This window comes from Danio rerio, chromosome 22, assembly GCF_052040795.2.
Source record: "Danio rerio strain M-AB ecotype USA chromosome 22, GRCz13ab, whole genome shotgun sequence".
Taxonomy (NCBI): Eukaryota; Metazoa; Chordata; class Actinopteri; order Cypriniformes; family Danionidae; genus Danio; species Danio rerio.
Window position 1 is genome coordinate 5196527 of NC_141042.1, and position 25974 is coordinate 5222500.

The 25974-nt window shown below is 40.6% G+C and overlaps 3 protein-coding genes across 7 annotated transcripts in view; all 3 read right to left on the bottom strand.

The window, feature by feature from the left end:
- Positions 1-229: 229 nt before the first annotated feature.
- Positions 230-16152, bottom strand: LOC137489034 (uncharacterized). 3 transcript variants are annotated; one of them, XM_087303630.1, is made up of 6 exons: positions 16097-16152; positions 14530-14679; positions 9209-9517; positions 8723-9025; positions 8252-8545; positions 230-665 (listed from the first exon to the last, which is right to left on the bottom strand). In XM_087303630.1, the coding sequence occupies exons 2-6, from the start codon at positions 14573-14575 to the stop codon at positions 532-534; spliced, it is 1086 nt and encodes a 361-aa protein (XP_087159756.1). In that variant the 5' UTR covers positions 14576-14679; positions 16097-16152; the 3' UTR covers positions 230-531. The 3 variants fall into 3 exon arrangements, with proteins under 3 accessions (XP_087159756.1, XP_087159757.1, XP_087159758.1); XM_087303631.1 differs by lacking the exon at positions 16097-16152 and having other exon boundaries at positions 8723-9022; positions 14530-14660; XM_087303632.1 differs by lacking the exons at positions 14530-14679; positions 16097-16152 and adding an exon at positions 9783-10299.
- Positions 16153-17461: 1309 nt separating this feature from the next.
- Positions 17462-25974, bottom strand: part of LOC797394 (uncharacterized) — a 32273-nt gene continuing 23760 nt past the window's right edge. The window contains exons 2-7 of one of the 3 annotated variants that reach the window (XM_087303456.1): positions 21013-21324; positions 20086-20385; positions 19068-19370; positions 18581-18877; positions 18055-18351; positions 17468-17965 (exon numbers count right to left, since the gene is read on the bottom strand). In XM_087303456.1, the coding sequence (XP_087159582.1) occupies positions 17814-17965; positions 18055-18351; positions 18581-18877; positions 19068-19370; positions 20086-20385; positions 21013-21324 (1661 nt within the window). In that variant the 3' untranslated portion in view covers positions 17468-17813. Of the gene's footprint in view, positions 17966-18054; positions 18352-18580; positions 18878-18921; positions 19371-19576; positions 19880-20085; positions 20386-21012; positions 21325-25974 lie in introns of those variants that run through there. The other 2 variants (XM_087303454.1, XM_087303455.1) reach the window with 2 other exon arrangements.
- The window catches only part of LOC147838358 (uncharacterized), a 13008-nt gene continuing 11346 nt past the window's right edge, over positions 24313-25974 (bottom strand). The window contains exon 9 of the mRNA XM_087303759.1: positions 24313-24596. Coding sequence (XP_087159885.1) covers positions 24566-24596 — 31 coding nt within the window. The 3' untranslated portion in view covers positions 24313-24565. The remainder of the gene's footprint in view (positions 24597-25974) is intronic.

A 25974-nucleotide genomic window follows, 5' to 3' on the forward strand; every position in this document is an offset into this window, starting at 1 on the left:
GAGCAGAATTGTAACAATAATAATAACAACAATAAATAATTTTTAAGTTGTATGTGGTTTACTGGAGAAAATCTACCAGATTTACAAACACAATGATTTAATAGTAATGAACGTAACTCAAAGATCTCAATATTAATGTGAAACTGTAAATTATATGTTTAATATATTAACATAATGCTTTATCCAGAGGACGCTCAACATGATGAAATAAAACATTATAGGACTCTAGAACTTTTGGGAATCTTTATTGATAAAGACAAGCAAAAACATCTGGCAAACACACAGCTACACAAGATCTACAAGCAGGATGTGTAGGATAAACAGTAGAAAACTAAAAGCTCTTGAAGCCCAGATTCAGATATAAAGGTTAGTCTGTGTTTATAACAGGAGTTAAAAAGAGAAGCCTGTTCTGCTGAATGTAAAGTGTAAATATTTGTATTTGATCATATGAATGAATATAACAAATGAATAAAGCCTCATAAACTAGACGATGATTAATAAATGACAGGATTTCTGTTGCTGGTTTTGTGTTCAGTCTTGTTCAGCTCTTCTGGATCTGATGTCATAAACCAAAACAACAACAGCAGCTGCAGAGGCCACGCCCATCAAAGCAGTGAAGACCAATCGGATCGCAGCTTCAGTAGTACCACAGCAGTAAGCAGAGTCTGAGAAACAAACACATCAAACTGAGCTCAGATCAGTCCATAAAGCTTCATATCAGCACTACCATCCACTAATATCAAGCGGTAGTCGCTGCAGAGCTAAATGAGCAGAGCTGGAGCTGGAAACACATCTCAGTTTCACAGGAGAAATTAAGCACTGATCTAAATCAATAGAGAAAACTGTTAACATGAAAGATGAATGAGCAAACTTTGTTTAGGTATGTGAAAATCAAGTGTGCCGCAAGCCTACGTTTGAGTGAAGGTTTCGGCCGTTAGATCGCCCCCTGGGGGCTGGCTGCAGTACAAGTCATAAAGCCCGCCTCCTCCGTGTTAATGAAGGAGACTTGAGCCCAAATAAAAAAAAATATTACACTTGCAATAAACTGTCCCGAAAGATAGTTCTGGTCGATTAAGGCACTGGTTATTGTGCTGAAATAGGTGCAGATCTTCATTTTTGTAAACAGTTTGTTTTTAGCAGTAATTTAATGCTGGGCGTGTCATCGTGATTGACAGCTGTGATTGACAGTTCCTCAAAGCGTGGCGTCTGAGCTTCGGCAGGAGACTGAAGTAGACTGAAATGTTATTATTCGATTTCTGTGTTATTTTACCATGAAAAAATGAGTTTAGCAGTAAACTATAGTTTCTGACATACATGATCCTGGTGGAACACTGTTTATTCGCTAAGTTCAGGGCTTTTTTCAGGCTTTATTAGTTTGCTGATACACGCCTAGCCACCCAGATAGCAAAACACAGTTCCGGCTAGATTCTCGCCTGCCGGAGACTTATCTCTTAGAGCTCAGACTGACTAATGTTACCTCTGCTGGACCTACTCCGGATGCCTGGACTCACTACCCAATTCCAGCCAGAGTCAATCGAGCCAGATGCGGCGGCCGAGCGAGCAGGCGCTGCCGCATGCGAGCCGGAATCAGCCCGCGACGCCGCGAGTAAGTTATGCGCTGCGGCCTGGAGCTGGCGCGATTGAATATATAAAACCCTCATATTTGTTAACGTTATTACATCCATTTGTGTTGATATGACAGCAAACGCATGCTGAGAAGTTTGGGGGGCGTAGTTGATTTTACATAAAGCGTTTGATTGGAAGCTCGACTCTGCTCATTTTCGCGGCTCCTCCTCTGGCTCCATCAGACAATCCTTCTGCGCATGTCTGGCTCCAATTTCAGCAGTCTTTTGCGACAGTTTTTGCCCGTCAAGCAGGCGTTTTGCCCTCAAGGCGTTCAATGGGAAAAAGGGCTGTCGCGTCGTCCATATTTTTTACAGTCATTGGTGAAAATACAAAGGTAAACAATACATTCAAGATCTTTATCGGATTTGTTTTTGTAATAAAAAGTATATTTTGGTGTGGAAACAATCATTCACCTTTGTCCTATTAAATTAAAAAGTAAATGAGCGAAGCTTTCTTTATCTGCGTTAAGCATCAAAAATCCTCCATATCAATTTATCTTGATAACAGATACTTGATTGAGTGAACTGTATGTTGGATATTGAAGTGCTTTATTTTTATCATTAATACAGAATTTAAAGGAAATAATTAAACAATTCATGCTAATAACTAATAGCTTATCCCCTGCTTATTATTAAGATATTAACTGTTCATTAGTAGATTTAGAGTATGATCCTATTCTGCATACCTAATCCTGCCCAAAACCTAAATCTAATTGACTAACTATTAATAAAGAGCTAATTAATAGTTTATTAAGCAAGTAGTGTTAGTTAATGGTTAATTTATAATGTGACCTAAACTAAAATGTTATCATTAAGCTCTTCTTTAATCAATAATCTTTCCCAAAAATAAATCCCTTGAGGAGTTTTTCATTTTGTAATCGGTCAGACACATGATTATTTTGCTTTTGTTCAAAAAATCCGTCAGCAAACACAGAGTCAGCTTCTCCCCTCCACAAAAGACTGGATGCTCAGTTGTAATCTGATCCCAAAGTATTTATGACACAAAGGGATGTGCTTAGAAATATACGGAACCCCGGAAGGGACATAGAATAAATAATGGGGGGGAGGAAAATATATATTTTAAGTTTTTGTGTTCTCTCGCAAAGATGTTTTGCGTTCCCTCGCAAAGATGTTTCTCCACAAACACTTCCTGTTCACCTCACTCATGTTACCCTCCCGTTTTTGCCGAAATTCTCCCGTATTTTACCATTTTATCCCACTTTCTTTACATTACTGTGCGTTGATTGTCGCCTTTCATATGCTACCTTTGAACCAGTGAATGCACTGACAGACGCGCTCCATACAATAAACTGATCCCAGATCAACGTTTGTACACGCCATTTACAGAGGAGCACAGAGGAGCGGGTGTATGTTTAAACACACAAATACACTGAATAAAATATAAATATCTCCGTCATGCATGTTTTATTGTAAACAGCTTATTTTCTCTTAAATGAGCACCAAACAGCGCCGTCTGTCAGTCAGCGCTTATACATGCATTCACTGGTTCAGAGGTTGCAAAGTGAAAGGCAATGATCGACTGTAACGAGGAGACTGACACGGAGGGATCCATTATGCAGTATTTATTAATCACACTCTTACTCAAACACTCAATATGCATAAAGGTGCAAACACACATCAACAGTAGTAGTAATGGTCTCAGAGCTGGCGGCAGACAGACACAGAGAGATTTACCAGGCATGGGTCAAAGGCAGGCGGCGTGATTCAGAGTCCGTGTATCAGGCTTGGGTCGTGGGCAGGCAGAAGGCAAAGCAGAATCAGAGACGGGCTGGAGTAATACACAGGAGATCAGGCAGGATATAATGCTCAGTAATGCTGGCCGGGGCTGAACAAGACTTTGCATTGACTGACTGTTTGAGTGCGGCTTATAAAGGGTACGTGGGTTGTTAACTGGAATGTGATTCAGGTGTGCACGATCAGTGTAAATGGATGATGTAATGCTAGAAGTCCCGAGATGGCGGCCTCTGCTGGCCAGCGAGGGGAATGACTGGGACCGAGTCGGTGACAGGGCCCCCCCAACGAACGGCTCCTGAAGTGAGAAGAGTCTCGACGCCAGGGTCTTCCACGGGGGCGAGGGGCCGGCATTTCCGGATGCTGCAAGTGGAACTCATCCAACAGAGTTGGGTCAAGCATGTCCTTACGGTTGATCCATGATCTTTCCTTCGGGCCGTACCTCTCCCAGTCGATGAGGTACTGTAGTTGACCACCCCGGCGTCTGGATCTCAGGATCTCGCGGATCTGATCATGAGAGGCGGGGGACCCTGTTGACCGGCTGCCACCTCCCTATCCGCCTCTGCTGGGCCAACAGCAGGCCTGAGCAGGGAGACATGGAAAGTGGGAGAAATGCGATAATGGTTAGGGAGTGTCAGTCGAAAGTAAACAGGAGATATTTGTCTGTCTATTTGGAACAGACCCACATACCTGGGACTGAGCTTTTTGCAGGGTAGTTTTAGACGTAGATCTCGAGCGGATAGCCACACCCACTGTCCTGGGGAATACGTGGGACCAGGACGACGGTGACGGTCGGCTTGTTCCTTGAACCTTCGAATAGCGTGTGATAGATGGGTGTGAGCTGTGTTCCATACCTCCTCGCACTTCTTGAACCAGGTGTCAACTGCTGGGAGTTCTGTGGTCTCACCTGACCAGGGAAATAGAGGAGGTTGAAAACCAAGTACGCATTGGAAGGGAGTCAGACCTGTAGATGCCTTTCTCAGGGAATTTTGTGCATACTCGGCCCACATGAGAAACTTATTCCAAACGGCTTGGTTAGAGTGACAGTAGGTGCGTAGGAAGCGACTCAAGTTTCCTGGAGAACTGGTGAGATCATTAAATGGAGCGACAAATGCTTTACCCAGTGTCTACACTCTGTTTCCCCTGTCCAGATCAACACCATAACCAGTACTGAAGACTCCGAAATCTATCAAATTCCCGAGGTTTATCACGATCTACTTGAAGCTTTTAATAAGCAAAAAGCCACTAAGCTCCCGCCTCATCGTGAGTATGATTGTGCTATTGAACTATTGCCAGGCGCCACGCCCCCTCGTGGTTGAATTTTCCCTCTCTCTCAACCGGCGACCGAAGCCCTGAACACGTATATCTCTGAGGAGCTGGATAAGGGCTTCATAAGACCATCCACATCACCTGCTTCAGCCGGGTTTTTCTTCGTCAAGAAGAAGGACGGCAGTTTACGCCCCTGCATCGACTACAGAGGACTGAACGAAATCACTGTCAAGTATCGTTACCCCTTCCCACTAGTTCCAGCAGCCCTTGAACAACTTCGCTCAGCCCAATACTTCACTAAATTGGATCTCCGCAGTGCTTACAACCTCATCCGCATTCGACAGGGGGACGAGTGGAAAACCGATCTCTACCATTAATGGCCACTACGAATACCTCATTATGCCCTTCGGCCTAGCTAACAGTCTTTCCGTGTTCCAGGCTTTCATATATTTAGAGATATGCTCAACCAGTGGGTCAACGTGTACATTGACGATATCCTTATTTACTCCAACTCCCTACCGGAACACATCCAGCACGTCAGAGCGGTATTAAAACGCCTTATCCAAAACCAGTTATATGCCAAGATTTCTAAATGTGAGTTCCATCAGACCTGCATCTCATTCCTAGGCTATATTATCAGTCCCGAGGGAGTCGCCATGGACCAACAGAAAGTCGACTCTGTCACTCAATGGCCTCAACCTGAAACCATCAGGCAGCTACAACGTTTCCTGGGATTCGCCAACTTCTACAGACGGTTCATCAGGAATTTCAGTGCAGTAGCTGCTCCCCTTACAGCCATGGTTAAAACCAACAACGCCCGTCTAAAGTGGAACTCAGATGCCATTAAAGCGTTCAACCAGCTCAAAGCCCGCTTCTCAAGTGCACCCATTCTGTGTCATCCGGACCTCAATCAACCTTTTGTGGTTGAGACCGACGCCTCCAACTCTGGTATCGGAGCCATTCTGTCACAAAGATCCCTGACCACGAACAAACTCCATCCCTGTGCCTTCTACTCCCGTAAGCTCAACCCCGCTGAGAGAAATTATGACGTGGGTAACCGCGAACTCCTCGCCATGAAAGCTGCTCTAGAGGAATGGAGACACTGGCTTGAGGGCGCCAAACACCCATTTACCGTCATTACAGACCATAAGAACTTAGAGTACATCCGATCCTGTAAGCGCTTAAACCCCAGACAAGCAAGATGGACGCTGTTCTTTACCCGTTTCGACTTCCAAGTCACATACATCCCAGGTTCCAAGAACATCAAGGTGGACGCTCTCTCTCGCCTCTCGGACGAGGAAACTTTGACAGAGGATGTCGAACCCATTTTAAAAGACCCTCTAATTATAGCACCCATTCAATGGGATATCGAATATGAGATCATACAGGCTCCTGAACAAAACCCCACTCCGCAGGCATGTCCCGAGAACAAGATTGTTGTTCCCCCTTGCTCCGTGAGAAGTTGATTGCTGAAGTGCACAATCACCCCAGTTCCGGTCATCCAGGCAGCACTGCAACAGCCCAATTGATTCAATCCCTCTATTGGTGGCCATCCATTAATAAAGACGTCATCAACTTCCTCAACAAGTGTGCCCCTTGTCAAATGGCCAAACATTCCCGTCAACGTCCAGCTGGACTGCTTCAACCCTTAGAGGTTCCACGTCGTCCATGGTCACACATAGCCATAGACTTTATCACTGATTTACCCCAGTCACAAGGGAACACCACCATCCTCACTGTTGTGGACCGTTTCTCTAAGGCCTGTCGACTCATCGCCATACCCAAACTACCCACAGCCCTAGAAACAGCAGAACTGCTGTGTGAATATGTATTTCGGTATTATGGTCTTCCCAAAGACATTGTCTCAGACCGAGGTTCTCAGTTCACATCCCGATTATGGTCCGCCTTCTTCAAGAACCTCCAGGTGAATATTAGTTTCACTTCAGGCTACCACCCTCAATCTAACGGACAAACGGAACGCCTCAACCAGGAGATTGGTTCGGTTCCTACGCACCTACTGTCACTCTAACGAAGCCGATTGGAATAAGTTTCTCATGTGGGCCGAGTATGCACAGAACTCCCTGAGAAAGGCATCTACAGGTTTGACTCCCTTCCAATGCGTACTTGGTTTTCAACCTTTTCTATTTCCCTGGTCAGGTGAGACCACAGAACTCCCAGCAGTCGACACCTGGTTCAAGAAGTGCGAGGAGGTATGGAACGCAGCTCACACCCATCTATCACACGCCATTCGAAGGTTCAAGGAACAAGCCGACCGTCACCGTCGTCCTAGTCCCACGTATTCCCCAGGACAGTGGGTTTGGCTATCCGCTCGAGATCTACGTCTAAAACTACCCTGCAAAAAGCTCAGTCCCAGGTACGTGGGTCCGTTCCAAATAGACAGACAAATATCTCCTGTTTTCTTTCGACTGACACTCCCTAACCATTATCGCATTTCTCCCACTTTCCATGTCTCCCTGCTCAAGCCTGCTGTTGGCCCAGCAGAGGCGCATAGGGAGGTGGCAGCCGGTGAACAGGGTCCCCCGCCTCTCATGATCGACGGAGAGGAAGCCTATCAGATCCACGAGATCCTGAGATCCAGACGCCGGGGTGGTCAACTACAGTACCTCATCGACTGGGAGGGGTACGGCCCGGAGGAAAGATCATGGATCAACCGTAAGGACATTCTTGACTCAACTCTGTTGGATGAGTTCCACTTGCAGCATCCGGAAATGCCGGCCCCTCGCCCCCGTGGAAGACCCCGGCGTCGAGACTCTTCTCACTTCAGGAGCCGTTCGTTGGGGGGGTGGGGGGGGGGGGTCTCTGTCACCGACTCTGTCCCAGTCATTCCCCTCGCTGGCCAGCAGAGGCCGCCATCTCCGGACTTCTAGCATTACATCATCCACTTACACTTATCGTGCACACCTGATTCCCATTTCAGTTTACGACCCACGTACCCTTTATAAGCCGCACTCAAACAGTCAGTCAGTGCAAAGTCTTGTTCAGCCCCGGCCAGCATTACTGAGCGTTATATCCTGCCTGATCTCCTGTGTATTACTCCAGCCCGTCTCTGATTCTGCTTTGCCTTCTGCCTGCCCACGACCCAAGCCTGATACACGGACTCTGATTCTCGCTGCCTGCCCTCGACCCAAGCCTGATACACAGACTCTGAACCACGCCGCCTGCCTTTGACTCATGCCTGGTAAATCACTCTGTGTCTGTCTGCCGCCAGCCTTAAAACCATTACTACTACTGTTGATGTGTGTTTGCACCTTTGTGCATATTGAGTGTTTGAGTAAGAGTGTGATTAATAAATACTGCATAATGGATCCCTCCGTGTCAGTCTCCTCGTTACAGACACCTTTGGCTTGATCCACACACTTCAGATCAAGTTTAGATTGAATTGTAGTTCATTCTTTCTTATCTTTTCCCCATATGACTCTGCAGTGAGCACCATATGACTAATATCAGCTCTGCTTTAGCTAAACATAATTTGTCATCTTTTAAAAATGTAAAACAACACAACATTGCTTAAATGATCAGATATTTCTGAAGATCTATTTCTAAACTGGAGTAATTATAACATGTGAAAGCAATATTAAACTCACCTAAGACAGTGAGAATGAAACGGATATCTCTCTTGTGATTGTGTACTGTATAAACTCCAGCATGTTCAGATGTGATGTTTGTGATGGTCAAATGTCCAGTTTGTTTATCAAGTTTCAGTCTGTTGCTGAATCTCCCATCAAGAACATCATCATATAATCTGACGCGCCGATAATAGATTTTAGCAATTACAGCGTTTTCATATTCAAAATGCCAATAAATCCAATCCTCAGCCATCATTTCAGTGAGATTAGGGTTTATAGTGACTGAATCTCCCTCCATCACTGATATTTCATCTTCATCATCAAACACACAAACAGAAACAGGGTTTGTGTCAGATTAAAATCATTACAAAAAAAGCTCTAGTGTTGTTTCTGAAAGTTGATTTTAACAACAGAAAAATACAATAATATGAGAATTAAAATTTAATCTAGTGATTAAAAAATAAACCAAATGAAACATTTGTAACTCACCATAGACATACAGATGGCAGAAAATATGAATATAGTTGGTCTGTAAGCTATATTGTCCAGCATGTTCAGTTCTGGTGTCTGTGATGGTCAGAGATCCAGTTTTCTTGTCCAGTTTCAGTCTGTCTCTGAATCTCCCATCAAGAACATCATCAAACACAGAGAATCTGCCAGCTGTAACATTAATCTCAGCAATTTCTTTAGATTTAAACCTCCACTGAATCTGATCATCATTCATCATGTCAGTAACACCAGAGCTCAGAGTGACTGAATTTCCAATTTTCACAGACAATACTTTACCTTCTCCTGTATAACAAAAACACACGAAGAAGAAACAAACATTAAGACGGTCATTTGCTGATTTACAAAAGTAAATTTACATTTAAAATTAATATAATAAACCAACAAAAACAAAGGCAGGTTTGGGTTAAAAACTGTGTCTTTGTGCTGGATAAAATATAAATCAGATCAAACTAATATTTAACTCACTTTCAACTTCGAGTTTAATAGAGATAGTTTCATTGTTGGTCTGTAGTTTATAAACTCCAGCATGTTTAGTTCTGATGTCTGTGATGGTCAGAGATCCAGTTTCATTGTCCAGTTTCAGTCTGTCTCTGAATCTCCCATCAAGAACATCATCAAATACAGAGAATCTGTTGGTCTGATTATTGATTTCTGCTATTAAAGTGTCTCCATCTCTAAACCTCCACTGAATCTGATCATCATTCTTCAGTTCAGTGACACCAGAGCTCAGAGTGACTGAATCTTCCTCCCTCCTATAATGATAATGAACTCCACCTGCAGAACAGAGTTTGTCAGATTAAAGCTTTAAATGTCATTTCATGAGTTCACACTCACGGATATCTGACTGAACAGAACTCGTGTTATTGCCCTTGTCAGGATAGAGAGACAGACACTGTGGGCCAAACCTAACAACATTTGGAATAAATAAATAAATAAATGTACAAAGACAAATGTATAAAGATAAAACAAGCAAAAATACATATAAAATTTAGAAAAGCAAAGCAAAAGTAAAAAACTTATTAATACTTTTTTTCCTTACAGCATGATTTTTCTGCTGGTGTAAACATTGAACAGCAGCAGCAGCACCTCCACAAGCTTCTTATAGAATGTGAAAAGCACAATTCTCTTATTTATATGCAGAAAATCAGCAAATCCGTGGTTACAAAAATGTCAATGCCACGGTTTATACACGGATGTCCTTGTCGATCATTATAAATATAACAAATATAAACAGATCTTTTAATCCCAGATTCTTTACAAATCCTGTTTTGTGGACATGTTTATATCTGTTGCTTTGACTACATGTTAATATGCTGCCAAATGAATGTGATGGATGGGGTAAACCGCACTTCTACGTCACGCCGTGGTCGACCACAAAATCACTGGGATTTGGATCCTATTTGTGCCAATCGATGACTTGTTGAGATGAGTACAGTAATTCTAAATGGATATCCAGTATAATCAGATTATATTAAAGATAATAAGATTATATAAACAGACACAATTTATTAAATCTCTCTCCATCTTGCTGACTTCTCTGTGTTTCTGCCCAAGATGTCTGCATAGTTCTCTTTTTGCATACACAGACTCTGATACTGTGCTGCAGAAAATGAGGAAGTTTGCTCTTGCGTTTCCGTCTGAAGTTAACAGGAGGAGAATGTCGGTCCACAGGCGTTTGTGGGTATGTGCGTGTGACACAATGAAGATCAGAGCAGAGAGGGACTGGTGGCATTAAAAACTAGTTCACTTCCTGAACGAACATTTCCTGATAAGCTCTAATCAGCCCCATACATACAATTAAGGTTAAAATAGATGATAAAATCCCGTAATACAAGATTTTGGCTCCATTTAATCATGAATGTACATCAACAGTATCGACAATCATGTCATGTACACTTGTCTGGTACTCCATAGATTAAACCATTCATTCTATACATGCTATCAGAACAGACAACTCTGAGAATAGAAAAATATTTGCGACTCACCAACCAGACGCCACAAACACAAACAGAAGCAGAATCCGTGAAACATCTTCCACAACACTTTCAGTTCACAGATATGGAGAAAAAACTCTTCAAAATGGCTTCAGTGATGAACTGACAGATGCTCTGGTGTGAGGCTGCTCTGTATAAAGTCATCTGAAAATCCTCTGTCAGCTAAAATAACCTTCTTTAGTGTTAAGCCTGATTTATACTTCTGCGTCAGGTGACCGGCGTAACCCACGGCGCAGGCAACGCGCGTGGCTGTGCATTTATACTTCTGCACGCTGTCTCTGTTGGTCTGCATTAACACTTCCGAAACGCTAGTTGGCAGTGAGGTGTAAATGCGTCTCTGTGTCGAGTTTCTTCGCTACTTTTTTGCATTTCCTGAACACTTCCGGGATGTACAAGTGGCTCAAACTCGCTCATTTTGAGACAGGAACCGGCGGACGTGCAACAACTTTAACTATGAGGTAAACACAAAACAAAACTTTCCATCCGGAGCTCCTTCACGGTACTCCACACTTGTAAACAATCGCTCGCGCGGCGTCGCGCCATTCGCGCGGCTCTCGGTCCCGCCCAGACTCGTCAGCGCTACCAAGCCGACCAATCACATAGCTTACGCTACGCGTCGTTGCGACATGTAGTTACATTCTTTTGAGAGGTGCACGTCAGTGACGGCGATGGCCACGGCGAAGGGCTATGTGTCAGCGCCGTAGCATACGCCGGTGTTTGACGCAGAAGTATAAATCAGCTTTTAAGATGTGGTCATCTAGCACTTTTGTTTCTATTTAACTCACACTCTGAACAGACACTCGGCCTCAACGTCCTGTAGATCAATTATGTCATTTTCAGCAGAAATAAACTGTTGCTATGCTATCTTTTGTGTTTTACCTCTAGCTCTTGCTACTGGTAGGCCTATATGTACACAGTTACAATATGAGGACTTTCAGGCAAGTTCTTCTTCATAACATTACTTGAATTTCAGAAAACATGGATTCAGAAATCTTTACTTCTTAGTTTCTCAGGTAAATAAAGTTAAACCCATGTGTTTCAACTAGAGCTTCTCAGATAAAACAAATATATACATATATCAAGAATATTTTTATGTCAAAACCCAGAAGAAAAAGGCTTGCGTCTTGAGTAATTATCTATTAATCAACTAATAAATTCTTTAGAGCATAAATGTAATCTGGATATGCTACATATGCCATGTTGTCATTGTCATGTGACCTACCAGTGACTACGTTTACATGGACATCAGTAATCAAACTATTTGCCTTAACCTAATTAGGACAAGAGCCAGTTTCTGGGCCTGAAGATCGGGTTGTCGTGGTCCTAACCTTCGACCACCACCCACTTCAGGGTGGGCCCCCGGCTGCGCAATACTGTGCAAAGTCACGGTCCTTGATGTTCTTGTACTCATAAGGGGTTTTTGAACCACACCTAGTCTGACCCGTCACCTAAGACCTTTTTGCCTTGGGAGACCCTACCAGAGGCATTAGGCCCCGACAACATAGCTCTTAGTATCACTCAGGCACTCAAACCCCTCCACCACGATAAGATGGTGGTTCATGGAGGAGATGAGATGAGAATCAGCACCTTCAAGTCCGAGGTCATGTGCTCCACTAGAAAAAGGTGGTTTCCCATCTCCAGGTTGGAGGAAAGTCCTTACCCCAGGTGGAGGAGTTCAAGTATCTTGGGGTTTTGTTCATGATTGGTGCAGCGGCAGCAGTAATGAGGTCAATATACCGATCCGTTGTGGTAAAGGAGGAGCTGAACCGAAAGGCAAAGCTTTTGATTTACCGGTCAATCTACGTTCCTACTCTCACCTATGGTCATGAGCTTTGGGTCATGACAGAAAGACAAGATCTCGGATACAAGCGGCCAAAATGAGTTTCCTTTGAAGGGTGGCAGGGCGCACTCTTATGGATAGGCTGAGGAGCTTTGTCACTCTGGAAGAGCTCAGAGTAGAGCCGCTGCTCCTCCACATTGAGAGAAGTCAGCTGAGGTGGCTCGGGCATCTGTTTCGTATGCCTCCTGGACACCTGCGCATCTTTTGCAGCGTGTGAAGATTGAAAAAAAAGTTTCAACATTTACACAGACACTCATTACCATAGTCATCATATCAGATGTCAGATACTCATTGCTGTCAGTTCCACAGCAGCAGACCAATCAGAAGAACTCAAAGGAGGGGCAAGCATTGCAAGCTTCTGTGTAGGAAGTTAGCATGACCACGACAGCATGGCGAACACATTTCTGAGCGCTGCATCTCACAGGTGCTTTCTTTGTGAATGCTGCTTTATTTCCAGCCTAACAGTGACTGCACATCTGATCTGACTGTATTTGTCGCGGAACAGCATGAACTGCAACATCACCCCTGATATCATTACAGTTCAGGATGAATACATGTATCGTTACACCCCTAGATTCTAGGCAAGCCCAGAATCAGCTGTCTGTCAGTCTAGATCGAGAGCTCTATGATTTATTTTACTGCCTGGCTCTGCATTTATTACATTAAACACTGGGGAAAATGTGAAAGACGTTGTCTGCTTTTCAGCTCATGGTTGTTGTTTTTTTCAACAGGCACTCAGAGCGCTTCTGCACACACAAGGCAAATAAACAGCATGGTAAACACTCAATGCCTATAGAAAGCTAGCGTTAAAAGTCGTCTCTTACTGCAAAAACTCATTTGTTCTGTGCCGATCGATGACTTGAGATGAGTACATTAATTCTAAATGGATATCCAGTATAATCATTACAATAAGATTATATTTAATAAAAATATTATATAAAAGAAACAATATATTAAATCTCTCTTCATCTTGCTTACTGTTTGCAAACATACAGTTTCAGTTTGCTCTGAAGGAGGAGAATGTCGCTTCACAGGCGTTTGTGGGTACAGAAGTGTGACATGATCAAGAACAGAGCAGAGAGGAGCTGGTGGCGTTAATAACCAGCTCACAGTTGAGGAATTCACTGTCCATTTATTTACTACTTTAGTCAAAAACAGACAGGGTTTGCTCCATATAGTGGACTTCTATGGTGGTTTGAAAAGCATTTTTACATTTACATTTAGTCTTTAAGCAGATGCTTTTGTCCAAAGAAGGAAAACAGCAGTTTCAGCGCAGCTACGAATGCTCTAAATGCTTCCAGATGAGGAATAAAAGTCACAACTAGCAAAACAATCTGTCATTTTTTATAAGAAATCTACATTTCTACACTTGTATCCAGAAAGCTTGCATCCCAGAGCTAGTGCAAGACCAGCTTTAGTGGTCAAAAAGTGTACATATTTGTTGAAGGAAATTCTTACTTGACTAATGTATGCTGGTTCGTCCTCATCACTGAATATGCACTCAAACACAAGCTCTTATCAGCCCCATATATTCACCTTATTCCCTGCAGACGAGCAGGGCGCAGCCATTTGAATCTTTTTGGCTCGAGACTTCCGGCCTTATTCATTTCCATTCATTTTAAGATAATAGAAACAGCTCGTTCTGCTGCTTGATGCTGCAAGCTGATATTTTCATATTATATTATTCTGCTTGGTCTGTATATATAGCCATGAAAACACTTGTTTGTAGAGCAAGCAGTTTGACCGTTTTCTGATTATTATTAAACCTTTTACTCATATGCGGTTCAATCTGAAGTTCTAAAACAATCGCAAAAACGAGCGCACTTCCGCATTGAAGAATAAGGTCAATACGATCAGGGTTAAGATAAATGATTAAAACCCCATGATGAAAGATTTTGGCAAGATCTAATCATGAACGTATCAATGTATTCACAATCATATTTGCAACTCACCAACCAGACGCCACAAACACAAACAGAAGCAGAATCTGTGAAACATCTTCAACAACAGTTTCAGTCCACAGAGATGAAGACAAACTCTTCAAAATGGCTTCAGTGATGAACTGACAGATGCTGCTCTGTTTAAAGTGATCTGAAACTCTACTGTAAGATAAAATAACATCCTTTAGTGTTAATGCATTCAGTGTTAATGTCTAGCACTTCTGTTTCTATTATATTCACACTCATTTTGCAAACGTTTCCGAGAAATGACTGAATTTGACATCTTTTTCTCTAGTGCCACACGCAAACAGCAGCGCTCAGCTTTGACAGCAGAAAAACTTTGCTATGCTAACTTTTGTTTGCTACTTCTAGTCATTGTTGCTATTAAGTACACAGTTAAATGATTGTAATGTAAGCTCCCCCTCATTAAATTTCTTATATTTTAGCAAACATGGATCCAGAAATCAACACTTTATACTGTAGTTTAAGCAGACAGAAACTGCTTACAGTGGTGTCTCTAGTGGCAATGTGTAGAAATTGTTGTATTTGTTATTTGACCCTGAACTCTTATTTGACTGTTATTGGATTCACTTTCTTGATTGTAAAGTTGTTGTTTGTTTGTTGTTTTTGTATGAACTGTAAAAATAAGAGGCTCATATAAACAAGAGAAATAAAGCACAGAAACACTTCAACCACAATCAACTGACATGATGACAAATGTCCAGCAGAAAGATCAAGATCCGCGCGCTGATCAGTGCCTATTAGACCAAACCTTAACACAGTCATGAAGAGTTTCAATGCAGGGGCGGACTGGGACTAAAAATCAGCCCTGGCACTGTAGCCACATCAGCCCACATTATCACACCGACACAGCCCCACCCTCGGACACGCATATTCACTACTTTTATTGGTGTACAGATGGTAAAATAATATAAGCAGTACCATATGTAATAAATGTTTAATAGATATTTATTTTGTGTTTGGACTTGTGAGGGAAACCGGGACGAAACACGAACATGCAAACTCCACACAGAAACACCAATGACCCAGCCGAGGCTCGAACCATTGACCTTTTAGCTGTGAGGCGGCAGCGCTACCCATTGTGCTGTCCCCTTTTAAGACTATTTCAGTTAATTTGATGCATTTGGCAGCGTCTGATTTTAGAGCAATTTTTAAGTTTCTCTGAGCTTTTTGGCACCCCTTTTCCTTTTTTTACGGTCCATCTCTGACAATTAGCTTGTTTTGCACCTAATGTTTGTTTGACATTCTTGCCAGATTTTGATTATGTCCACGTAACCTCTGATTGGGTCGGCCCATCTCGAAAACCAGCTGGCCATTGCTGATTGGGCCAATGCTTCACATTTATTATTATTACTATTATCATCATCATCATCATCATAATATTCACATCTTGCAAGAAACAAAAACTGCCTGTATGTAAAAGCAATACTTATAAAAATATTTAATAAAAAGTAGCATACCGGCCCACATTTAAAAAATGGTCCAGCCCTTCTGGCATTTGCCAGAATTGCAAGATGGCCAGTCCGCCCCTGTTTCAATGTAATAAATATGTGCCTACCTTTAATAACAGCGTGTCTGACTTTTGCTAATTAGCAATTAGCTGATAGCATCCTGTTCTTCTCCAGGTTTCTTCAAGGTGGTGAGCGATGAATCTTGATGAAACTCTCAGCGCCCTCTGCTGGTGAAGATACTCATTACAGGACTGCTGCAACCTGCAACAAAGTGTACTAATTTGGGTTTTTACGGTGTGTGAGATCGCTCTGTAAAACGGGGAAATGTCCAAGGTCAACTCTAGCTTTAACAACACAATAATTTTATCTGTATAAAAAGAGGCTGAATGGCAACGTAAATGTAATATATCAATGAAAGGATCTTGATAGGATGGACATCTGATCTGCACAATAATAACACGACAGGATAAAGTGTGCTAAGAAGTGATCTAAGGGTGCTTTCACACCTACACTTTTGTTTCGGAACGTATCTCGTTTGCCCAGTTAGCGCGGTTCGTTTGGCATATGTGAACAGGGCAATCGCGCTCTGTTCCGCGACAAAGTAATCGCTCCGAGATCGCTTGAATGAGGTGGTCTCGGCTCGATTGAAACGAACCCTGGAGCGGATCGATTGCAGTGATAAAGCGATCCGATCCGAGCGCGGTTATATCACTGTTTTTTATGGATATGTAATAGGCATACGGCTATATGAAGAGAGAATTATGAGTATGGCGGGAAGTTTCGCGAGTCTCCGGATGCCCGCAAACGAGTGATGATCTCCCGGTAATCTCACGTCTCCCTCCCTGTCCTCAAATAGGCATCGTCGCGCACCCTTCTCACCCCTCCCCACTGCGTCTCTCCTCAGACACGTCACGCGCGCGCACCCTGTCAATTACCACCAAACCAACACCTCTCCTGACAGCTTAGCGGGACGCTGCAAAATAAACCCTGACACTCTGACCAATGTGAGGAGAGTTTACTCGCACGTGACTTGTTTTAGCTCTTTTGGTCCGATTAGAAACTTTGCAGTGTGAAAGCGAACCGCTCCAAGAGCAAAGAGCAACAATGTAACAATTGTAATCTCTGATTCGGAACAACTGAATCGATTCACAGGTGTGAAAGCACCCTAAAAGACCTTTACAGTCCTGTAAGTGTTAAAGAGGATAAATCAGTGAATCAGCCATCTTTTATCTCAACACACATTTAATAGCACTAATGCTCGAGTTGCAGTTTGATCTGAAATCTTTCAGGGTGGAAAGATCAGCAAATGAAAACATAAAGCCATTACAAATAAATGAAGATTATAAGTGAAATGACGTCATGATTTATGTTTGTGAATTTGTGCAGATCATGAAGATGAAGATTTCAGCTCTGCTCAACTGTTTTACTCCTCCAGAGGGCGCTCGACACAATCAAATACAACATGAAGAGACTTTACATTTAGACAGAGAAAACTTTATTGATGAAGACAAGCAAATACATCTGACAAATGCACAGTGAAGTAAGATCTGTGTCTTATTTTAGAGAAATATAAACAATAAATCAAACTGAATCTGTAAAATAGTAACACTACAAAACAAACATGAAAAATTAAATCATATATAAAATGTTCATTAGTAAAGCCTGTTGTACTGAACTAAATGAAAGCAAAGCTTTGCATTTTAAGTCTGCTGCTGTATTTATGTCAAACCCTCACATGAGCTGCATCAGAACCATCAGGTTCATCTAAAATCTTCAAAATAAATGAAGCTGAAATGACTGAAAGCAGTTCTCTGACATCATCATTCAGGTTTGTGATGCGTGAATATGTGCTTGATCTTGTTCAGCTCTTCTGGATCTGATGTCATAAAGCACAATAATGACAGTAGCCACGCCCACCAGAACAGAGAGGACCAATCGGATCACAGCTTCAGTAGGACCACAGCAGTGAACAGAGCCTGAGGAACAAACACATCAAACTGAGCTCAGATCAGTCAATAAAGCTTCATATCAGCACTGCCATCCACTAATATCAGCTCTGCTGTACCTGAACATGTGGGACAGAGTTGACTGATGTCCAGATGTTGAGTCTGGTTGCTGATGGTGTTGTTGATCACACAGCTGTAGGTGTTTTTCTCCTGATATTCCACCTCCAGAGGTAGAGAGAGACTGATGCTGAGATCAGACACACTGATGCTGGACAATAAACTGTTTCCTTTGTACCAGGAGAGACTCACAGCGCTCACATTCACCACTGAACACAGCACTGAACAATACTGCACTGATGAAGATGAGGATGAAGGACATTGAGAAGAGTTGAGGATGAGGACAGGAACAGGCAGAGCTGAAAACACCAGAGAATAAAGAGAAATGAGGAGAAATCAAGAGACTGAAGTTGACAAGACCCATCCACAGTAGAGCATTGAACAACATCTAATCTAGAGTCTGAACAGCATTTGAGTTTAATCTGGATTTAAAGATGAAACAAGAAAACAACATTTCAATGATCATCAGACATTAGTGTAGATCTGTTTCTGAATAAATATAACCTGTGAAACCAATATTAAACTCACCAACAGTGAGAATGAAACTCCTTATTCTCTCATTGTTGAACCAAAGTTTATAATCTCCAGCATGTTCAGTTCTGGTGTCTGTGATGGTCAGAGATCCAGTTTTATTGTCCAGTTTCAGTCTGTCTCTGAATCTCTTAACAAGAACATCATCAAATACAGAGTATCTGGGTCGTTTATTGATTTCTGCTATTAAAGTGTCTTTATCTCCAAACATCCACTGAATCCGATCACTATTCTTCAGTTGAGTGAGTTCAGAGTTTAGAGTGACTGAATCTCCCTCCTTCACTGATATTTCTTCTGCATCAATAAACACAGAAACAGGGTTTTTGTCAGATTAAGATCATTAAAGCTCTATTGTTGTGTATGAAAATTTATTTTAATATAATAAAACAACAGAAAATAAACAAAAACAGCAAAGAACTTTGTGGATTGAAACTACAGCTGGTGATTAAAAGAGGAAACCAGATGAAGCCCATTTATAACTCAATATAGACAATGAGATCAAAATAAACAATAATATAGTTGGTCTGTAGTTTATAAACTCCAGCATGTTCAGTTCTGGTGTCTGTGATGATCAGAGATTCAGTTTCATTGTCCAGTTTCAGTCTGTCTCTGAATCTCCCATCAAGAACATCATCAAATACAGAGAATCTGTTGGTCTGTTTATTGATTTCTGCTATTAAAGTGTCTTTAATTCTCCACTGAATCTGATCAACATTCCACATTTTAGTAACACCAGAGCTCAGAGTGACCGAATTTCCTATTTTCACAGACACTTGTTTTCTATTTCCTGTATCACCAAACACATGAAGAAGAAACAGAAACAGATCATGATTAACAGACACAGATTAAGACGGCCATTTGATGATTTACAAAAGTAAATTTACATTTGAAATTAATATAATAAACCAACAAAAACAAAAGCAGGTTTGGGTTAAAAACTGTGTCTTTGTGCTGATTAAAATATAAATCAGATCAAACTAATATTTAACTCACCCAAAACTCTCAGTTTAACAGTGTTGATTTCAGTGTTGATCTGTACTTTATAAACTCCAGCATTTTCAGTTCTGATGTCTGTGATGGTCAGAGATCCAGTTTTATTGTCCAGTTTCAGTCTGTCTCTGAATCTCCCATCAAGAACATCATCAAATACAGAGAATCTGTTGGTCTGTTTATTGATTTCTGCTATTAAAGTGTCTTTAATTCTCCACTGAATCTGATCAACATTCCACATTTTAGTAACACCAGAGCTCAGAGTGACCGAATTTCCTATTTTCACAGACACTTGTTTTCTATTTCCTGTATCACCAAACACATGAAGAAGAAACAGAAACAGATCATGATTAACAGACACAGATTAAGACGGCCATTTGATGATTTACAAAAGTAAATTTACATTTGAAATTAATATAATAAACCAACAAAAACAAAAGCAGGTTTGGGTTAAAAACTGTGTCTTTGTGCTGATTAAAATATAAATCAGATCAAACTAATATTTAACTCACCCAAAACTCTCAGTTTAACAGTGTTGATTTCAGTGTTGATCTGTACTTTATAAACTCCAGCATTTTCAGTTATGATGTCTGTGATGGTCAGAGATCCAGTTTTATTGTCCAGTTTCAGTCTGTCTCTGAATCTCCCATCAAGAACATCATCAAATACAGAGAATCTGTTGGTCTGTTTATTGATTTCTGCTATTAAAGTGTCTCCATTTCCAAACCTCCACTGAATCTGATCATCATACTTCAGTTCAGAGACACCAGAGCTCAGAGTGACTGAATCTTCCTCCTCCACTTCTATTTCATCTTCATCATCAAACACACAATGAGAACAAATATCAACATTCACATAGTAAGACTTAAACTGAAAGCTGTGATCATTTATTGTTCATATTGTGATGCAGTTCCTAGAGAGACAGAATATTAAACGACAAAACAGTGGGTGTGGCTTGTTTTCTTCTACTGCGAGCTGATTGGATATAGTAAAGTAGGCATTTCAGTCAGAAAGATGGGGAAAAGGGTTTGGGGAGAGTTATCACGACCTAACAGACTCCTCCTGCTCACCATTACAGTTTGTTGTCAAAACTGACAGCTGAAGGGGCGTGGTTAAGTATGTTAGCCACGCCCAATACCTCAGACAGACCTAATCTAGAATTTAACTGAAAAAAAAAACAGGAAGTGCATTCTCAGATTTCAGTTGAAGATTAGAAGGCCAGACTATTCTTTTTATTATTGACATGCACTGAAGAATTGTTCACCACACAACTAGCAATGTGAGCGAACAAAATCAATATGGTTAGTTTTGATTTCATGGAGACTCTAAAATTAATATAATAAAACAAAAGAAGAGACTCGCCAATGCATAATTAACATGGAATAATATTGTACTTAGTGATTAAAAAATAAAGCAGCTAAAACAAATCTTCAACTTACAAGAGACTACAAGACTGAAAATCCTGCTCATCTGGTTGGTCTCTAGTTCATAATATCCATCATCTTTAGTTCTGCTGTCTGTGATGATCAGAGATCCAGTTTTCTTGTCCAGTTTCAGTCTGTCTCTGAATCTCCCATCAAGAACATCATCAAATACAGAGAATCTGTTTGCCGTTACATTGATTTCTGCTATTAAAGTGTATTCATTTCCAAACTTCCACTGAATCTGCTCATCATTCTTCAGTTCAGTGAGTTCAGAGCTCAGAGTTACTGAATGTCCTTCCAGCACTTGATGATAATCATAAACTCCACCTGCAGAACAGAGTTTGTCAGATTAAAGTGTTAAATCACAGGATGTTGGTTTGGTAAAGTCGTCTCTAAAACACTTTTGATCATTCAGATGAGCAGTGAATATTATTCTGAAGGTAATGATGATGATGTTGTTCAGTTTTTGATCTTCATATTAATTTGATTGAATGTAATCTCTAATAACAGATCTTCAGTTATTTCTATATCAGTGAATCCACTTTCTTCATCATCTCAGGTCATTCAGAGTAAGAGAGGAGATTCCTCTGCTGTTCTTCAGGTCTGTGATAATGAGTTTGATTCAATACTGTGACTCTATTTGCTGTAGGAGTCTGTCAGGAACGCTGAAAACAAGCTTGTTTAATCCATTAAAATCTGCTCTAAGATTGTAGATCGACCTCTAGAAAAGCTGTAAGACTCAGTCTATTAGAACAACCTGATGAGATCAGCTAATAATATCATGTCTGATCCTGATCATGTTCTGCATAACGAGTTTGAATTATTAGCATTGAAGCAGAGGTGTAGAGTTCCCAGATTTAACAGGAAAGAGCAAAAACACTCTTCTGTTCATCAAGCAAGCTGATAGTTCAATCAAAAGCTATATATTAAAAAAACAAAAATGATAACGTTAGCGACTGGATGTGGACGTGTTGAGTCACGTGACAAAGTTGCAAATCCTTTAACTTCATGCAAATGAAGAGCCTGTAGATCCTGGTTAATGGATGCCAGTCTGCTTGATTATGGTTACTACTGGGCCGCTTTAGTGTATTCTGTGACAGATGTGACCTTTACATCAGAGTTACCAAAATCTACATGAGGAGGTTTATAATTAGCAGAAATACAGATTTTACAGAAGAACACATAAGCTGATCAGTGTACAGTGTAAGGTTCAATGTTTTCCATCATCAGATCCCTTACAGAAATTTCACATGAGTTTCACATGTGAAATTCACATGTGATCACATGTGCTTGTGAAATTGCACATGTGAAATTTTACATGTGAAACACACAAACCACATGTGAAATGCACATGGGATCACATGGGAAAATGTGTGTATTTGGAACGCTTTTGTGTGAATTCACATGTGATCACATGGGAAAATGTGTGTATTTGGAACGATTTCGTGTGAATTTTCATGTGACCCACATGTGATCACATGGGAAAACGTGTGTATTTGGAACGGTTTCGTGTGAATTTACATGTGATCACACGGGAAAACGTGTGTATTTAGAACGCTTTTGTGTGGATTCGCATGTGATCACATGGGAAAACGTGTGTATTTGGAACGCTTTTGTGTGAATTTACATGTGAACCACATGTGATCACATGGGAAAGCGTGTGTATTTGGAACGCTTTTGTGTGAATTTACATGTGAACCACATGTAATCACATGGGAAAACGTGTGTATTTGGAACGCTTTTGTGTGAATTTACATGTGAACCACATGTAATCACATGGGAAAACGTGTGTATTTGGAACGCTTTTGTGTGGATTCACATGTGATCACATGGGAAAATGTGTGTATTTGGAACGCTTTTGTGTGAATTCACATGTGAAAACGTGTGTATTTGGAACGATTTTGTGTGAATTTACATGTGAACCACATGTGATCACATGGGAAAATGTGTGTATTTGGAACGCTTTTGTGTGGATTTACATGTGAACCACATGTAATCACATGGGAAAACGTGTGTATTTGGAACGCTTTTGTGTGAATTTACATGTGAACCACATGTAATCACATGGGAAAACGTGTGTATTTGGAACGCTTTTGTGTGGATTCACATGTGATCACATGGGAAAACGTGTGTACTTGGAATGCTTTTGTGTGAATTTACATGTGAACCACATGTGATCACATGGGAAAACGTGTGTATTTGGAACGCTTTTGTGTGAATTTACATGTGAACCACATGTAATCACATGGGAAAACGTGTGTATTTGGAACGCTTTTGTGTGGATTCACATGTTATCACATGGGAAAATGTGTGTATTTGGAACGCTTTTGTGTGAATTCACATGTGAAAACGTGTGTATTTGGAACGATTTTGTGTGAATTTACATGTGAACCACATGTGATCACATGGGAAAATGTGTGTATTTGGAACGCTTTTGTGTGGATTCGCATGTGATCACATGGGAAAACGTGTGTATTTGGAACGTTTTTGTGTGAATTTACATGTGAACCACATGTGATCACATGGGAAAATGTGTGTAATTGGAACGGTTTTGTGTGGATTCACATGTGATCACATGGGAAAACGTGTGTATTTGGAACGATTTTGTGTGGATTCACATGTGATCACATGGGAAAATGTGTGTATTTGGAACGCTTTTGTGTGGATTCACATGTGATCACATGGGAAAATGTGTGTATTTGGAACGCTTTTGTGTGGATTCACATGTGATCACATGTGGTTCACATGTAAATTCACACAAAAGCGTTCCAAATACACACGTTTTCCCATGTGATCACATGTGGTTCACATGTAAGTTCACACAAAAGCGTTCCAAATACACACGTTTTCCCATGTGATCACATGTGATTCACATGTAAGTTCACACAAAATCGTTCCAAATACACACGTTTTCCCATGTGATCACATGTGAATTCACACAAAAGCGTTCCAAATACACACGTTTTCCCATGTGATCACATGTGAATCCACACAAAAGCGTTCCAAATACACACGTTTTCCCATGTGATCACATGTGAGTCCACACAAAAGCTTTCCAAATACACACGTTTTCCCATGTGATCACGAACACTTTTGTGTGGATTCACATGTGAACCACATGTGATCACATGGGAAATGGTGTGTATTTGGAACACTTTTGTGTGGGTTAACATGTGATCACATGGGAAAACATGAATAAATGCTAAGCTAGATGTATGAAAAGTGCTGGCTCTATGGTATTACTGAGAAAGAAAACACATTAAATTAAACTAAAAAGGAACCACTAAACACAAAGAACAAACAAATACAACTAAATGAAATGGATAATTTATTTCCAAACATGCAATGCTAAATGTTAAAACCCAATGCATCACAAACTTGACTACTGTATAGTAATAATTAAAACAATCTGTGTTTTGTGTCCCTCTACAAACAGCTTTTCTGTGTGCTTATGTCTCTATAAAGAAATGTTACATATTCTCTGTGTGTGTGTGTGTGTGTGTGTGTGTGTGTGTGTGTGTGTGTGTGTGTGTGTGTTTGTGTATGTGTGTGTGTGTGTGCATGCATTTTAGTTGTCAGCCTCTCTTCCAGAAGACTCCCTGTTTTGGGGTAAAAAAGAAAAGAAAATTAGAGTTTAAGACAAATAAGAATTATGAAATTTGACAACGCATTTATTCTCTGTGACACTGTAACGTAATTGTACCAGCCTTCCTGCCTTATTCATTACCACTGATTCTTTTTCCTTAAAATACATCTTATTATGCTGTTAAATGTTACAATGTGGTGTGTTCTCATTATATTATTTCACTGTATTGTCACAAACATATTACTTTGTAATGCAATTAGTTTGACCATTTTCTGCCACATAGTATTAATTTAACAATAGGCAAGCAAAACAGAAGTATTGCTTTTACTTTACAAAACAAGGTAAAGACATTTCCAAACAATCCTTGTGCTATTAGATGTAATATTACACTAATGTTTTTGCTTACAAAAGAAAATTGACAAGTCTGTATGCTCTACATCTACAAATATAATCTCAAGTATTATTGCATGAAGAAAGAGAAATACTCAGAAAGATTATATCCAGAACAGCGGTTGCTCCATGATGTTCATAAACACAATTAAAACTTCTAAATTCTTATCTGAGTGAAACAATATTGAGTGCAGCCTTTTTGTTTATTGCACATTGTGTTTTAGCTGCATTTGAGTTTTTCCTTGTAGGTTGCTTTTAGCATCTTAGAGACATTGATTTAAAGTGACATTTATTTTACATTCATCATGTAGCAGTATCTGGATGCCCTTGAATGCCACTTAAAATAAAATGATGAATTAAAATATCAATAATTGAAGCATTAAAATGTATGCAAATAAATTACATTTTAAATGAAAAAATAATAGACAAATTTAAATGTGTCAAATTAATTCATGTTTTAAATTTAATTTAATAAAGCATTCATTTATTAATTTTCTTTTTGGATTACTCCCTTTATTAATCTGGGGTCACCACAGTGGAATGAACCGCCAACCCATCCAGCACATGTTTTTACGCAGCGGATGCCCTTCCAGCTGCAACCCAAAACCGGGAAACACCCACACACTCTCGATCACACACCCACACTGTGGACAATTTAAGCCTACCCAATTCACCTGTATCGCATGTCTTTGGACTTGTGGGGGAAACCGGAGCACCCAGAGGGAAACCCATGCAAACGCGGGACAAACATGCAAACTCCACACAGAAATGGCAACTGACTCAGCCGAGGCCTGAACCAGTGACCTTCTTGCTGTGAGGGGACAGCACTACCTACTGCATTTAAAAAAAGTTTAAATATTTATAAATACTTTTCACATTTTAAATTGAATAAATATTTGTTTCATTGATGTTTTAAACTAGTGAATAATTAAATGTATTAATAAATATTTTTAAATGCAATTCCTAAATAGCTTTTTAAAACTGCAATTGACAGGCTTTTT

What these genes read in the sequence shown, in the direction of transcription:
- LOC137489034 (XM_087303630.1), bottom strand. Translation starts at nt 14,575, where the DNA reads ATGTTTCACAGATTCTGCTTCTGTTTGTGTTTGTGGCGTCTGGTTG. An exon ending in TATTAAACTCGAAGTTGAAA is followed by an intron (nt 9,026 to 9,208) that starts GTGAGTTAAATA and finishes TTTGTTATACAG; the next exon opens with GAGAAGGTAAAGTATTGTCT. An exon ending in CTGCCATCTGTATGTCTATG is followed by an intron (nt 8,546 to 8,722) that starts GTGAGTTACAAA and finishes TTGATGATGAAG; the next exon opens with ATGAAATATCAGTGATGGAG.